Source organism: Bufo bufo, chromosome 4 (assembly GCF_905171765.1).
Source record: "Bufo bufo chromosome 4, aBufBuf1.1, whole genome shotgun sequence".
Taxonomy (NCBI): Eukaryota; Metazoa; Chordata; class Amphibia; order Anura; family Bufonidae; genus Bufo; species Bufo bufo.
In genome coordinates, this window is record NC_053392.1 from 22,918,955 (window position 1) to 22,931,918 (window position 12,964).

The 12,964-nt window shown below is 49.3% G+C and overlaps 1 protein-coding gene across 1 annotated transcript in view; it reads left to right on the forward strand.

The window, feature by feature from the left end:
* Window positions 1-223: 223 nt before the first annotated feature.
* Window positions 224-12,964, forward strand: part of LOC120998906 — a 36,792-nt gene continuing 24,051 nt past the window's right edge. The window contains exons 1-3 of the mRNA XM_040429785.1: window positions 224-902; window positions 3,330-4,052; window positions 4,335-4,453. Coding sequence (XP_040285719.1) covers window positions 224-902; window positions 3,330-4,052; window positions 4,335-4,453 — 1,521 coding nt within the window. The remainder of the gene's footprint in view (window positions 903-3,329; window positions 4,053-4,334; window positions 4,454-12,964) is intronic.

The window sequence follows — 12,964 nt, forward strand, 5'->3', positions numbered from 1 at the left end:
GAGCGCAGCGGTGGGGGAGGACGCGCATGAAGAGGCCGGGCGGTGAAGGAGAGGTGAGGAAAGGGTTAGTTGTTTGTGGGGGCGGGTTAGGAGGAAAGGCGCGAGTTGGCAGGGCAGCGGTGGGCGTGGCCGGAGCAGAGACGGAGGAAGGAGGCGGAAGTGAGGTCAGTGCGGCCAGGGGATCCAAACGTGCAGGACGGACCTCAGGATGTCGGCGCCAGGAATGTCGGTGGAAGAGATGCTGGAGAGGTTGCGGCGAGAGGCGGAGGTGAGGGGGCCTGGCTGGCTGCAGGAACAGGTGGGTGCCTGCATAGTTTCGCCTGCTCCTGTGGCTACCCCCATTGCTAGGGCTGCCCGGCTGCGGCGGAGTATACCGCCGGCGCGCCTAAGCCCTGAAATCACCCCCCGGGCCCGGCGCCGAATAGGGAGCCCCCCTGTGGACCCTCGGCGGCGGAGAGCGGCCGCTCAGCCTTCTGCGAGCCGCTCTCGCCGTGGGAGGAATCCCGATTCTCGGCGGGGCCCTGTGAGGAGCGGGACGCCCCTTCCCCCGTTCCCTGCAGCAGTGGACTTGGAGGCGGGACCAGGAACGGTGGACCGGCCCAGTCCTTCCTTAAGCGGGCGGTCCACTCGGCGTTCAGAAAGTATCCGGGTTCCTCGGGCTGCTCTGATGGGAGAGGAATACCAGGGCAGGCCCAGAGAAGATGTTAGCAGTGTGGAGGAAGATCCCCTTGCGGTGGCGGGTGCTGCGGTATCGTCCAGGCGTCCAGCTAGCGTGGTGCAGAGGGTCGTGCAGATGGTCCAAGAAGAGCAGCCGTCGACATCCAGGAGCTTTGACGGTGAAGTGTCGTTACGGCGGGAGTCAGGATCTACGGCAGCGGGAGTCACAGCGCCCGTGGTGCCTGGTGAGATTGGTTGGGGATCTGTTTTAGCGCAGGGTTTCCCGGGTGGGGGGGGTGGGACCATGGGTGAGTTTGGTAAGGGTTTGGGGCAGTTTTTGGGGGGATTGGCGGGTTGGTTGTCGGGTATGGGTGCTGGTGCTGGGTCTCCGTTGCCGGGGTGGGGAGTGGTGCCGGGGTTAGGGGCAGGGACGCAGGTTGTTACGGCAGGGTCGGTGTCGGTGGAGACGCAAGCGGGGGGGGAGGAGGAGGTGCAGAGGTTGGATGATAGGGCCCGGGGTGAGGTGTATGTGTGCTTTGAGGGGCCGCTGGGGGCTCATTTAAAGCAGGAAGTGAGAGAAAAGATCTGGAAGGGAGAGTATGTGGAGATATTTTCGCTGCTCCCATTGGAAAGGTTTAACTTGGATAGGGGCAAGAAGGATGAGGGAAAAAAGGAGGATGAGGATAAGCGTAGGCATAGATTGATTCCACGTACCTTTGCTAATTGGCTACAGGCGTTTGCCATATTAGCAAGTGTCATTGGGGAACGGGCGCCGGAATGCTGTTCGGCGCTGTTTTGCTACCAAGACGCTATTGGGGAGGCTTATAGGGTGTATGGTGGTGTGGGCTGGCTCCGTTATGACGAGCAGTTCCGGAAGCGTAAGGCGGTGAGGCCTGATATCCGGTGGGATCATAAGGATATTGGGTTGTGGTTGAGGGTGACGGCGCCTCCTAGGGCTGGGCAGTCCTTTCGTGGGGAGTCCGGGGGGGCATCCCCTGGGGCGTTGGCAGCGGCATCGGCAAAAGGGTTGTGCTTCCTTTTTAATGAAGGAAATTGCAGATTTGGTGCCAAGTGCAAATTTAAGCACGAGTGCACAGGGTGTGGGGGAGCCCATGGAGCTAACCGTTGCTTCAAAGGGGGAAAGAATAGGGGGGGTGATGGTGCTGGAAAAGGGACGGATGCTGATGCGGGTGGAAGAGATGCAGGTGTTCCTAGATAGATATCCGGATCGGGTGGCGGCCGGGTTGTTGGGGGATGGTTTTAGGTTTGGCTTTCGTATTCCATCAGTGGTTACGGCGGGGCCTACGGTTCTTAAGAATCTTAGGTCCGCGCTTGTTCACGCTGTTGTGGCAGAAAAGTTGAAGAAGGAGGTGGAGTTGGGGCGGATGGCGGGTCCATTCAAGGTGCCGCCGATTCTGGGATTGAGGGTGTCCCCGTTAGGTGTGGTGCCAAAAAAGGAGCCGAACAAGTTTCGGCTCATTCATCATTTGTCTTATCCAAAAGGTGCGTCGGTCAATGATGGTATAGATCCTGAACTTTGTTCGGTGGTATATACCTCCTTTGATGCGGCTGTAAGATGGGTGAGGCGGTTGGGGCAGGGGACGTTGATGGCTAAGGTGGATGTGGAGGCGGCCTTTCGATTGCTTCCGGTACACGTGGAGAGCATGGGTTTGTTGGGTTGTTTTTGGGAGGGGGAATATTTTGTGGATAGGTGTTTGCCAATGGGGTGCTCTCTGTCGTGTGCATATTTTGAGACCTTTAGCTCATTTTTGGAATGGGTAGTGGTGGAAGTTTCAGGTTGTTCATCCGTTATCCATTATTTAGACGATTTTTTGTGTTTAGGGCCGGCGAATTCGCGGGTGTGTTCTTTGTTGCTGCACACGGTGCAGTCGGTTTTTGCGCGTTTTGGGGTACCATTGGCGCGGGAGAAGACGTTGGGGCCGGTGACAGAGTTGTGTTTTTTGGGGATTGTTATAGATACTGAGCGGATGGAGTGCAGGCTTCCGCAGGATAAGTTGGTGGATTTGCGTTTGGAGATTGGCAGGGCCTTGGTCAAGGAGAAGATTAGGCTGAGGGATTTGCAGTCATTGCTGGGTAAATTAAATTTTGCTTGTCAAATTATGCCAATGGGTAGAATTTTTTGTAGACGGCTGGCTGCGGCTACGGCGGGGGTGTCAGCACCGTATCATTTTATCAGGTTACGCAAAGAGTTAAAAGGGGATTTAAGGGAGTGGGCGGAGTTTTTGGGTCAGTACAATGGCAGGTCTTTAGTGATGGCGGAGTTGTGTGATAGTGTGGAGTTCGAGTTGTATACCGATGCATCGGGGGGAGTGGGTTTTGGGGCTTATTGCCAGGGACAATGGTGTGCGGGAGTATGGCCGGATTCGTGGGTAAGTCGGGGTTGGGTGAGGAACATGGCGTTGTTGGAACTTTTTCCCATTGTGATGGCGGTTGTGTTGTGGGGTGAGAAATTTGAAAACAGGAAGGTGCGTTTTCATTGTGACAATTTGGGGGTGGTTCAGGCTATCAACAGTTTGTCCGCATCTTCTCCGCCGGTGGTTAGGCTGTTACAGTTTTTGGTATTACGATGTTTGTCAATTAACATGTGGTTGGTGGCAGAACATGTGGCTGGAGTGTCTAATTCAGTGGCGGATTCTCTTTCTCGTTTACAGTGGGAGCGGTTTCGGCTTCTTGCGCCAGAAGCAGAGCTGGAAGGTCTGGAGTGTCCGCCGTGGCTGTGGGGGATCCTGGAGGAGAAGTGATGGGGATGTTGAGGGATTCGTTGAGCCCGGGTACTTGGAGGGAGTATGGTAAGGCGTGGGCGACCTGGGAAACTTGGAACGGATCCTGGGGGGCTGGTGTTGAGGATGGGGATGTGAGGTTGTTGATGTTGTTAGGACAGTTGAAGGGCGAGGGGTGGTCGGTGTCAAAGGTGAATCATTTGATTGCGGGGGTTGCGTTTGGTCTTAAGTTGCGGGGGTTGCCGGATTTGACTAAGGGTTTTTTGGTTAGGCAGGTGTTGAAAGGGTGGCGTAGGGGTGCAGGCAAGGTGCCGGATTATCGGAGGCCGGTGTCCTTTGAGTTGCTGGTGCAAATGGGCGATAAGTTGAGTTGTGTTTGTAGTTCTGGATGGGAGTTAGTGCTGTTCAGGGCTGCATTTGCTTTGGCGTTTTTCGGTGCTTTTCGCTTGGGGGAGTTGGTGTGTGATAGTGTGAGTAGAGCGGGGGGACTTAGGAGTGAAGATGTTGAGTTAGCGGGGGATAGGGTGTATGTCCGGATTCGGAGGTCAAAGACTGATCAGGAGGGCAGGGGGCAGCGGTTTACGTTGTTCCCGGTACCAGGTTGTAGTATGTGTCCGGTGCGGTGTGCAGGTTCTTATGGGGCAGGGCTACAGCGTAATGAGGTTCCTTTTCTTAGGCACGAGGATGGCTCCTTTTTGTCTAGGTTTCAGTTCCTGGCAGTTTTTAAAAAATGTTTAAAGCTCTTGGGTTATTCTGGTCATTCGTTCAGAATTGGTGCGGCAACTGAGGCAGCCAGGTGGGGCGCCAGTGAGGAGGTGATTAGGAAGATTGGGCATTGGGAGTCGGTGCGTTTCAAATCATATGTGAGGCCTGCATTATTGTAGTTGTACGGTAGGTGATAGGTGGGTCTTAATTTGTTCTTTTTTGTGTTCACAGGTCGGACGGTGACGGCTTTGGTATGGATTCTGGGGCACTCCTATGTGTTCTGGGGTGCGATCAGAGCAGATGTGAGGCCGAGTGGGCGACAGTTGGGTTTTAGTCCGGAGTGTGCTACGGTCAGGTGGTTAGGGGTTAGAGGTATGTTGTGGGGTGGAGTTTTGCGGGAGGTGCATCATTTCGTGCGATTGGATCGTCCTCCGGATGTGTTAGTTTTACATGTGGGGGGGAACAATTTGGGCAAGCGTCCTTTTAGGGAGTTGGTTCGGGACGTCAAGTTTGACTTGCTCAGGATCTGGGCGTTGTTTCCAGGGATGATAACAGTTTGGTCAGACATTGTGCCGCGGAAGGCGTGGAGGGGTGCGAGGTCAGTGGAGAGCCTTAACAAGGCTCGGATTAAGGTAAACAGAGCAGTTGGCCGGTTTATGGCAAGGAATGGCGGTGTGGTGGTGCGGCATGAGGTGTTGGAGAAAGGGGAGGGTGCATTTTGGAGAGCAGATGGAGTGCACCTGAATGCGGTGGGTACGGATTTGTGGGCTCTGGGGCTCCAGAGTGGCGTTGAAGTTGCTTTGCGTATGTGGAGGGACGCGCAAGGTTGAGGTGGTCAAGCTGCGCGTTCTTGGAGGCGGGGGAGGTCCTTGAAGTGGAGGAATATGGTGGTACCTGAGGATGGGAGGGCCCCGCGGGAGGGGCTGGACTCTCATTGAGGAGCTGGTAGGAACTAATTACGCGTCCATCAGTTGCTGCCTCCGAGCTGGGTTCAACGGCTGGGGGCAAGATGGAGACGCAGGTGTTCCAGCGTTTATGGAGTTATTGGGGCTTCTAGGACCTCCCTCGTCATGGGTTAACTTATGTTATATATTTTGTATGTATTCAATAAACGGCTGCTGTGGCCGATTAAATCCAAGCAGTGGTGTGGTGTGTTTATTTCCTGGGGTCAGGATGTGGGTTTGGGGGTAGGATGATGGTTGAGCTAGTGGGACTGAACAAATAGCCAGTGCCCTCTTCATGAATCTAAGGGCTCTTTCACACTTGCGTTCTTTTCTTCCGGCATAGAGTTCTGTCGTCGGGGCTCTATGCCGGAAGAATCCTGATCAGGATTATCCCCATGCATTCTGAATGGAGAGAAATCCGTTCAGGATGCATCAGGATGTCTTCAGTTCCAGACCGGAACGTTTTTTGGCCGGAGAAAATACCGCAGCATGCTGCGCTTTTTGCTCCGGCCAAAAATCCTGAACACTTGCCGCAAGGCCGGATCCGGAATTAATGCCCATTGAAAGGCATTGATCCGGATCCGGCCTTAAGCTAAACGTCGTTTCGGCGCATTAACGGATCCGACGTTTAGCTTTTTCTAAATGGTTACCATGGCTGCAAGGACGCTAAAGTCCTGGCAGCCATGGTAAAGTGTAGTGGGGAGTGGGGGAGCAGTATACTTACCGTCCGTGTGGCTCCCCGGGCGCTCCAGAGTGACGTCAGAGCGCCCCACGCGCATGGGTGACGTGATCACATGGATCACGTCATCCATGCGCATGGGGCGCTCTGACGTCATTCTGGAGCGTCCCGGGAGCCGCACGGACTGTAAGTATACTGCTCCCCCGCTCCCCACTACTACTATGGCAGCCAGGACTTTAATAGCGTCCTGGCTGCCATTGTAACACTGAACGCATTTTGAAGACGGATCTGTCTTTAAATGCTTTCAGTTCACTTGCGTTTTTCCGGATCTGGCGGGCACCTCCGGCAAATGGAGTGCACGACGGATCCGGACAACGCAAGTGTGAAAGAGCCCTAAGATGGATGCTGTCCTTGCTTGCTTGTCCTTTGATAGGAGGTGGGAGAGTCGGGGAGGGAGGGTTTGCTGATTGGCTGGAATGTGTCTGCTGACTGTGAGGTACAGGGTCAAAGTTTGCTCAATAATGACGTATAGGGGGCGGACCGAACATCGCATATGTTTGCCCGCCGCGGCGAACGCGAACAAGCGATGTTCGCTGGGAATTGTTCGCCGGCGAATAGTTTGGGACATCTCTAATGATTAATAAAAAATTATAGGCAATGTCACTGTGGTATTTTTGATTTGTAAACGTTAGCCAGGAGAGGCCCAGCTGCCGCTTTGTTGACTCTAGATAACTTCTGCCTAATCGCACGCCCCTGTGACGTCCACCATACATTTGGATATCTTCTCTATCAACTTTCGATGTTCTTTTCTGAGCCTACCATGTTGATCACGGTTATCGGCAAATCAGGGTTCCACGCCGGAGAGGGAGCGTGAGAAAGAGAGACCTCATCCAAGGGAGATAAATGGAATAATTTTATTTTTGGATCGAGCGAAAATGTGGGAAAAGCTGTTAAAGCGCAAATTTTGAACAAATTATTTAAGCGCAAATGTGGGACAAATTATTAAAGCACAAATATGGTAAAATATATTGAAGCGCAAATGTGGGAAAAATTTGTAAAGCGCAAATGTGGTACAAATTATTGAAGTGCAAATGTGGGACAGATTGTTAAAGTTTAAGCATTGAATAAAAGGAGTTGGCGCGCATCAATTAACCACCTCAGCCCCCCTAGCTTAAACACCCTTAGGCCCCTTTCACAAGGGCGTTACGGGAAAATGTGCGGGTGCATTGCGGGAACACACGCGATTTTTCCGCGCGAGTGCAAAACATTGTAATGCGTTTTGCACGCGCGTGAGAAAAATCGCACATGTTTGGTACCCAAACCCGAACTTCTTCACAGAAGTTCGGGCTTGGGATCGGTGTTCTGTAGATTGTATTATTTTCCCTTATAACATGGTTATAAAGGGAAAATAATAGCATTCTGAATAGTAAAACAGCGCTGGAGGGGTTAAAAAAAAAAGAAAAAATAATTTAACTCACCTTAATCCACTTGATCGCGGCCCGGCATCTACTTCTGTCTCCTTTGTTGAATAGAACCTGTGGTGAGCATTAAATACAGTTACAGGACCTTTGATGACGTCACTCCGGTCATCACATGATCCATCACCATGGTAAAAGATCATGTGACGTACCATGTGATGACCGGAGTGACGTCATCAAAGGTCCTGTAACTGTATTTAATGCTCACCACAGGTCCTATTCAACAAAGGAGACACAAGGAGATGCCGGGCTACGCGATCAAGTGGACTAAGGTGAGTTAAATTATTATTATATTTTTTTTAACCCCTCCAGCGCTGTTTTACTTTGCATTCTGTATTCAGAATGCTATTATTTTCCCTTACAACCATGTTATAGCAACCGTGCGTGAAAATCGCACCGCATCCGCACTTGCTATAGATCATACTGCGATTTTCACGCAACGCATAAGTGATGCGCGAAAATCACTGCTCATCTGAACAGCCCCATAGAAATGAATGAGTCGGTATTCAGTGCGGGTGCAATGCGTTCACCTCACGCATGGCATCTGCGCGAAATACTCGCCCGTGTGAAAGGGGCCTTAATGACCAGGCCACTTTTTGCACTTCTGCACTACACTACTTTCACCGTTTATTGCTCGGTCATGCAACTTACCACCCAAATGAATTTTACCTCCTTTTCTTCTCACTAATAGAGCTTTCATTTGGTATTTCATTGCTGCTGACATTTTTACTTTTTTTGTTATTAATTGAAATTTAACGAAATTTTTGCAAAAAAATGTCATTTTTCACTTTCAGTTGTAATTATTTTTTTAAAACACGACATCTATATATACATTTTCTCTAAATTTATTGTTCTACATGTCTTTGATAAAAAAAAAATGTTTGGGTAAAAAAAAAATGGTTTGGGTAAAAGTTATAGCGTTTACAAACTATGGTACAAAAATGTGAATTTCCGCTTTTTGAAGCAGCTCTGACTTTCTGAGCACCTGTCATGTTTCCTGAGGTTCTACAATGCCCAGACAGTAGAAAAACCCCACAAATAACCCCATTTCGGAAAGTAGACACCCTAAGGTATTAGCTGATGGGCATAGTGAGTTCATAGAACTTTATATTTTTTGTCACAAGTTAGCGGAAAATGATGATTTTTTTTTCTTTTCTTACAAAGTCTCACTAACTTGTGACAAAAAATAAAAACTTCCATGAACTCACTATGCCCATCACGAAATACCTTGGGGTGTCGTCTTTCCAAAATGGGGTCACTTGTGGGGTAGTTATACTGCCCTGGCATTTTAGGGGCCCTAATGTGTGGGAAGTAGTTTGAAATCAAAATGTGTAAAAAATGCCCTGTGAAATCCTAAAGGTGCTCTTTGGAATGTGGGCCCTTTTGCCCACCTAGGCTGCAAAAAAGTGTCACACATGTGGTATCGCCGTACTCAGGAGAAGTTGGGCAATGTGTTTTGGGGTGTCTTCTTTCCAAAAATGGGGTCACTTGTGGGGTAGTTATACTGCCCTGGCATTTTAGGGGCGCTAATGTGTGAGAAGTAGTTTGAAATCAAAATGTGTAAAAAATGCCCTGTGAAATCTGAAAGGTGCTCTTTGGAATGTGGGCCTATTTTTCCACCTAGGCTGCAAAAAAGTGTCACACATCTGGTATCGCCATACTCAGAAGAAGTAGGGCAATGTGTTTTGGGGTGTCTTTTTACATATACCCATGCTGGGTGAGAGAAATATCTCGGCAAAAAACTACTTTTCCCATTTTTTTTATACAAAGTTGGCATTTGACCAAGATATTTATCTCACCCAGCATGGGTATATGTAAAATGACACCCCAAAACACATTGCCCAACTACTCCTGAGTACGGCGATACCACATGTGTGACACCTTTTTGCAGCCTAGATGCGCAAAGGGGCCCAAATTCCTTTTAGGAGGGCATTTTTTGACATTTGGATCCCAGACTTCTTCTCACGCTTTATGGTCCCTAAAATGCCAGGGCAGTATAAATACCCCACATGTGACCCCATTTTGGAAAGAAGACACCCCAAGGTATTCAATGAGGGGCATGGCGAGTTCATAGAAGATTTATTTTTTTTGGCACAAGTTAGCGGAAATTGATTTATTTATTTTTTCTCACAAAGTCTCCCTTTCCGCTAACTTGGGACAAAAAGTTCAATCTTTCATGGACTCAATATGCCCCTCAGCAAATACCTTGGGGTGTCTTCTTTCCAAAATGGGGTCACATGTGGGGTATTTATACTGCCCTGACATTTTAGGGGCCCTAAAGCGTGAGAAGAAGTCTGGAATATAAAGGTCTAAAAATTTTTACGAATTTGGATTCCGTGAGGGGTATGGTGAGTTCATGTGAGATTTTATTTTTTGTCACAAGTTAGTGGAATATGAGACTTTGTAAGAAAAAACAAAAAAACAAAATCAATTTCCACTAACTTGTGCCAAATGGAGCCTTACAGGGGGGTGATCAATGACAGGGGGGTGATCAGGGAGTCTATATGGGGTGATCACCCCCCTGTAATTGATCACCCCCCTGTAAGGCTCCATTCAGACGTCCGTATGTGTTTTGCGGATCCGATCCATGGATTCGTGGATCCGTAAAACACATACGGACGTCTGAATGGAGCCTTACAGGGGGGTGATCAATGACAGGGGGGTGATTAATGACAGGGGGGTGATCAGAGAGTCTATATGGGGTGATCACCCCCCTGTCATTGATAACCCCCCTGTAAGGCTCCATTCAGACGTCCGTATGTGTTTTGCTGATCCGATCCATGGATCCGTGGATCCGTAAAACACATACGGACGTCTGAATGGAGCCTTACAGGGGGGTGATCAATGACAGGGGGGTGATCAATGACAGGGGGGTGATCAGGGAGTCTATATGGGGTGATCACCCCCCTGTAATTGATCACCCCCCTGTAAGGCTCCATTCAGACATCCGTATGTGTTTTGCGGATCCGATCCATGGATCCGTGGATCCGTAAAACACATACGGACGTCTGAATGGAGCCTTACAGGGGGGTGATAAATGACAGGGGGTGATCAATGACAGGGGGTGATCAGGGAGTCTATATGGGGTGATCAGGGGTTAATAAGGGGTTAATAAGTGACAGGGGGGGTATAGTGTAGTGTGGTGCTTGGTGCTACTTATTACAGAGCTGCCTGTGTCCTCTGGTTGTCGATCCAAGCAAAAGGGACCACCAGAGGACCAGATAGCAGGTATATTAGACGATGTTATCAAAACAGCGTTTAATATACCTGTTAGGGGTTAAAAAAAAATCGCATCTACAGCCTGCCAGTGAACGATCGCCGCTGGCAGGCTGTAGATCCACTCGCTTACCTGCAGTTCCTGTGAACGTGCGCACCTGTGTGCGCGCGTTCACAGGAAATCTCTCGTCTCGCGAGATGACGCGTATATGCGTGACTCTGCCTGAGACTGCTGCCTCCGGAACGCGATCCTGCGTTAGGCGGTTCGGAGGCGGTTAAAGAAGAATTTCTTAAATTTTATTCCCTGTCAACTATGCAGAGCAGGAGTTTATTCACGTCCAAAATTGTAAAGTGTCAACCCAAGAATGTAACAGAAAAATTACAGAAATGTATTAACCTGTCTACTTGGTAGAGTAGGGGTCTATGACAGAAAAAAATTGTTTATTGTCACCCGAAAATGTAAAAGAAAAATTATTTAAATTTATTAAGCTGTCAACTAGGTAGAGGAGGGGTATATTACACCCAAAAATTTGTGAATTTCACCTGAAAATGTAACAGACAAATGAGTTATTTTTTATTACCTGTCTATTAGGTATAGCAATAGTACATCGCACCCAAAAATTTGTGAATTTTACCCGAAAATGTAACTGACAATTTATTTTTATTTTTACCTGTCTACTAGGTATAGCAATGGTACATCGCACCCAAAAATTTGTGAATTTCACCTGAAAATGTAACAGACAATTTTTTTCTTTTTACCTGTCGACTAGGTATAGCAGTGGTACATCACACCCAAAAATTGGTGAATTTCACCCGAAAATGTAACTGCCAATTTATTTTTATTTTTACCTGTCTACTAGGTATAGCAATGGTACATCGCACCCAAAAATTTGTGAATTTCACCTGAAAATGTAACAGACAAAATAGTGAAATGACATAAAATAAAATAAACTTTTCAAAAAAAATAAAAATAAATTTGATTTAAGAGGTGGAGTTCCATATGGAGTAGGAGTTTGAGTAGGCGGTGGACGTAGCAGTGAAGGTGGAAGCGGCGGTGGAGGAGGACGAGGTAGCCAACATTTTTTATTTTTTTTTATTATCATTTTTTTTAATATGGGTACACTCCAAAAGAGTGTGAAATATCCAAAATGCAAGAATGAGCAATTGCGCTGCAGTATAACAATGGCTGGTTAAGGCCGTTATACATGTCTATTCTGCACAAGGTATGGACAAGTCCTGTGGGATCCATGCCTGGTTCATTTTAATGAACATGAGATTGTCCACATTGGCTGTGGACAGGCGGCTACGGTTGTCTGTGATGACTCCCCATGCCGAGCTAAACACGTGTTCAGATAATACACTGGCTGCAGGGCAGGCCAGCACCTCCAAGGCGTAAAGTGCAAGCTCAGGCCATGTGCCCAATTTGGAGACCCAGAAGTTGAAGGGGGCAGACCCGTTATTCAGTACGTGTAGGCGTGTGTTCACATACTGCTCCACCATGTTGGTGAAATGCTGCCTCCTGCTAAGATGTTTCATATCAGCTGGTGGTGCTGGTTGTTGTGGCGTGCTGACAAAGCTTTTCTACATTTCGACCATGCTAACCCTGCCTTATGAGGTGCTGGCGGTGCCCCAGCTGCATTGGCGACCTCTTCCTCGTCCTCTGCCTCCACCTTGTGCTTCCACTGTGCCCCCGCTGTCAGGTGGGAATGCCACCAGCAGCGCGTCTACCAGCATGCGCTTGTAATCACACATCTTGCGATCACGCTCCAGTGAGGGAATTAAGGACGGTACGTTGTCCTTGTAACGGGGATCCAGCAACGTGGCCACCCAGTAATCAGCACAAGTTAGAATGTTGGCAACTCGGCGGTCGTTGTGGAGACACTGCAGCATGTAAACGCTCATGTGTGCCAGGCTGCCCAGAGGCAACGAAAAGCTGTCCTCTGTGGGAGGTGTATCGTCTATGTCCTCTGTATCTCCCCAGCCACGCACCATTGATGGCCATGAGCTGGTTTGGGTGCCACCCTGCTGTGAACATGGTTCCTCCTCCTCCATCTCCTCCTCCTCATCCTCCACCTCGTCATCCTCCAGAACTGTGCCCTGGCTGGACAATTGTGTACCTGCCGTTTGTGGGTGCAGGAACCCACCCTCGGAGCCACTTGTGAATGACTAGCCGGAAACCCTATAAAATGATCACTCTTCCTCCTCATCCTTTTGTGCCACATCCTCTTCCATCATCGCAAGCAGCGTTTTTTCAAGGAGGCATAGAAGTGGGATAGTTACGCTGAGAATGGCGTTATCAGCACTGGCCATGTTGGTGGAGTACTCGAAACAGAGCAACAAGGAACACAGGTCTTGCATGGAGGCCCAGTCATTGGTGGTGAAGTGGTTCTGTTTCGAAGAGCGACTCACCCGTGCGTGCTGCAGCTGAAACTCCACTATCGCCTGCTGCTGCTCACACAGTCTGGCCAGCATGTGCAAGGTGGGAGTTCCACCTTGTGGGCACGTCGCGTATGAGGCGAGCAGCAGCAGGGTGAGAACGCCGAA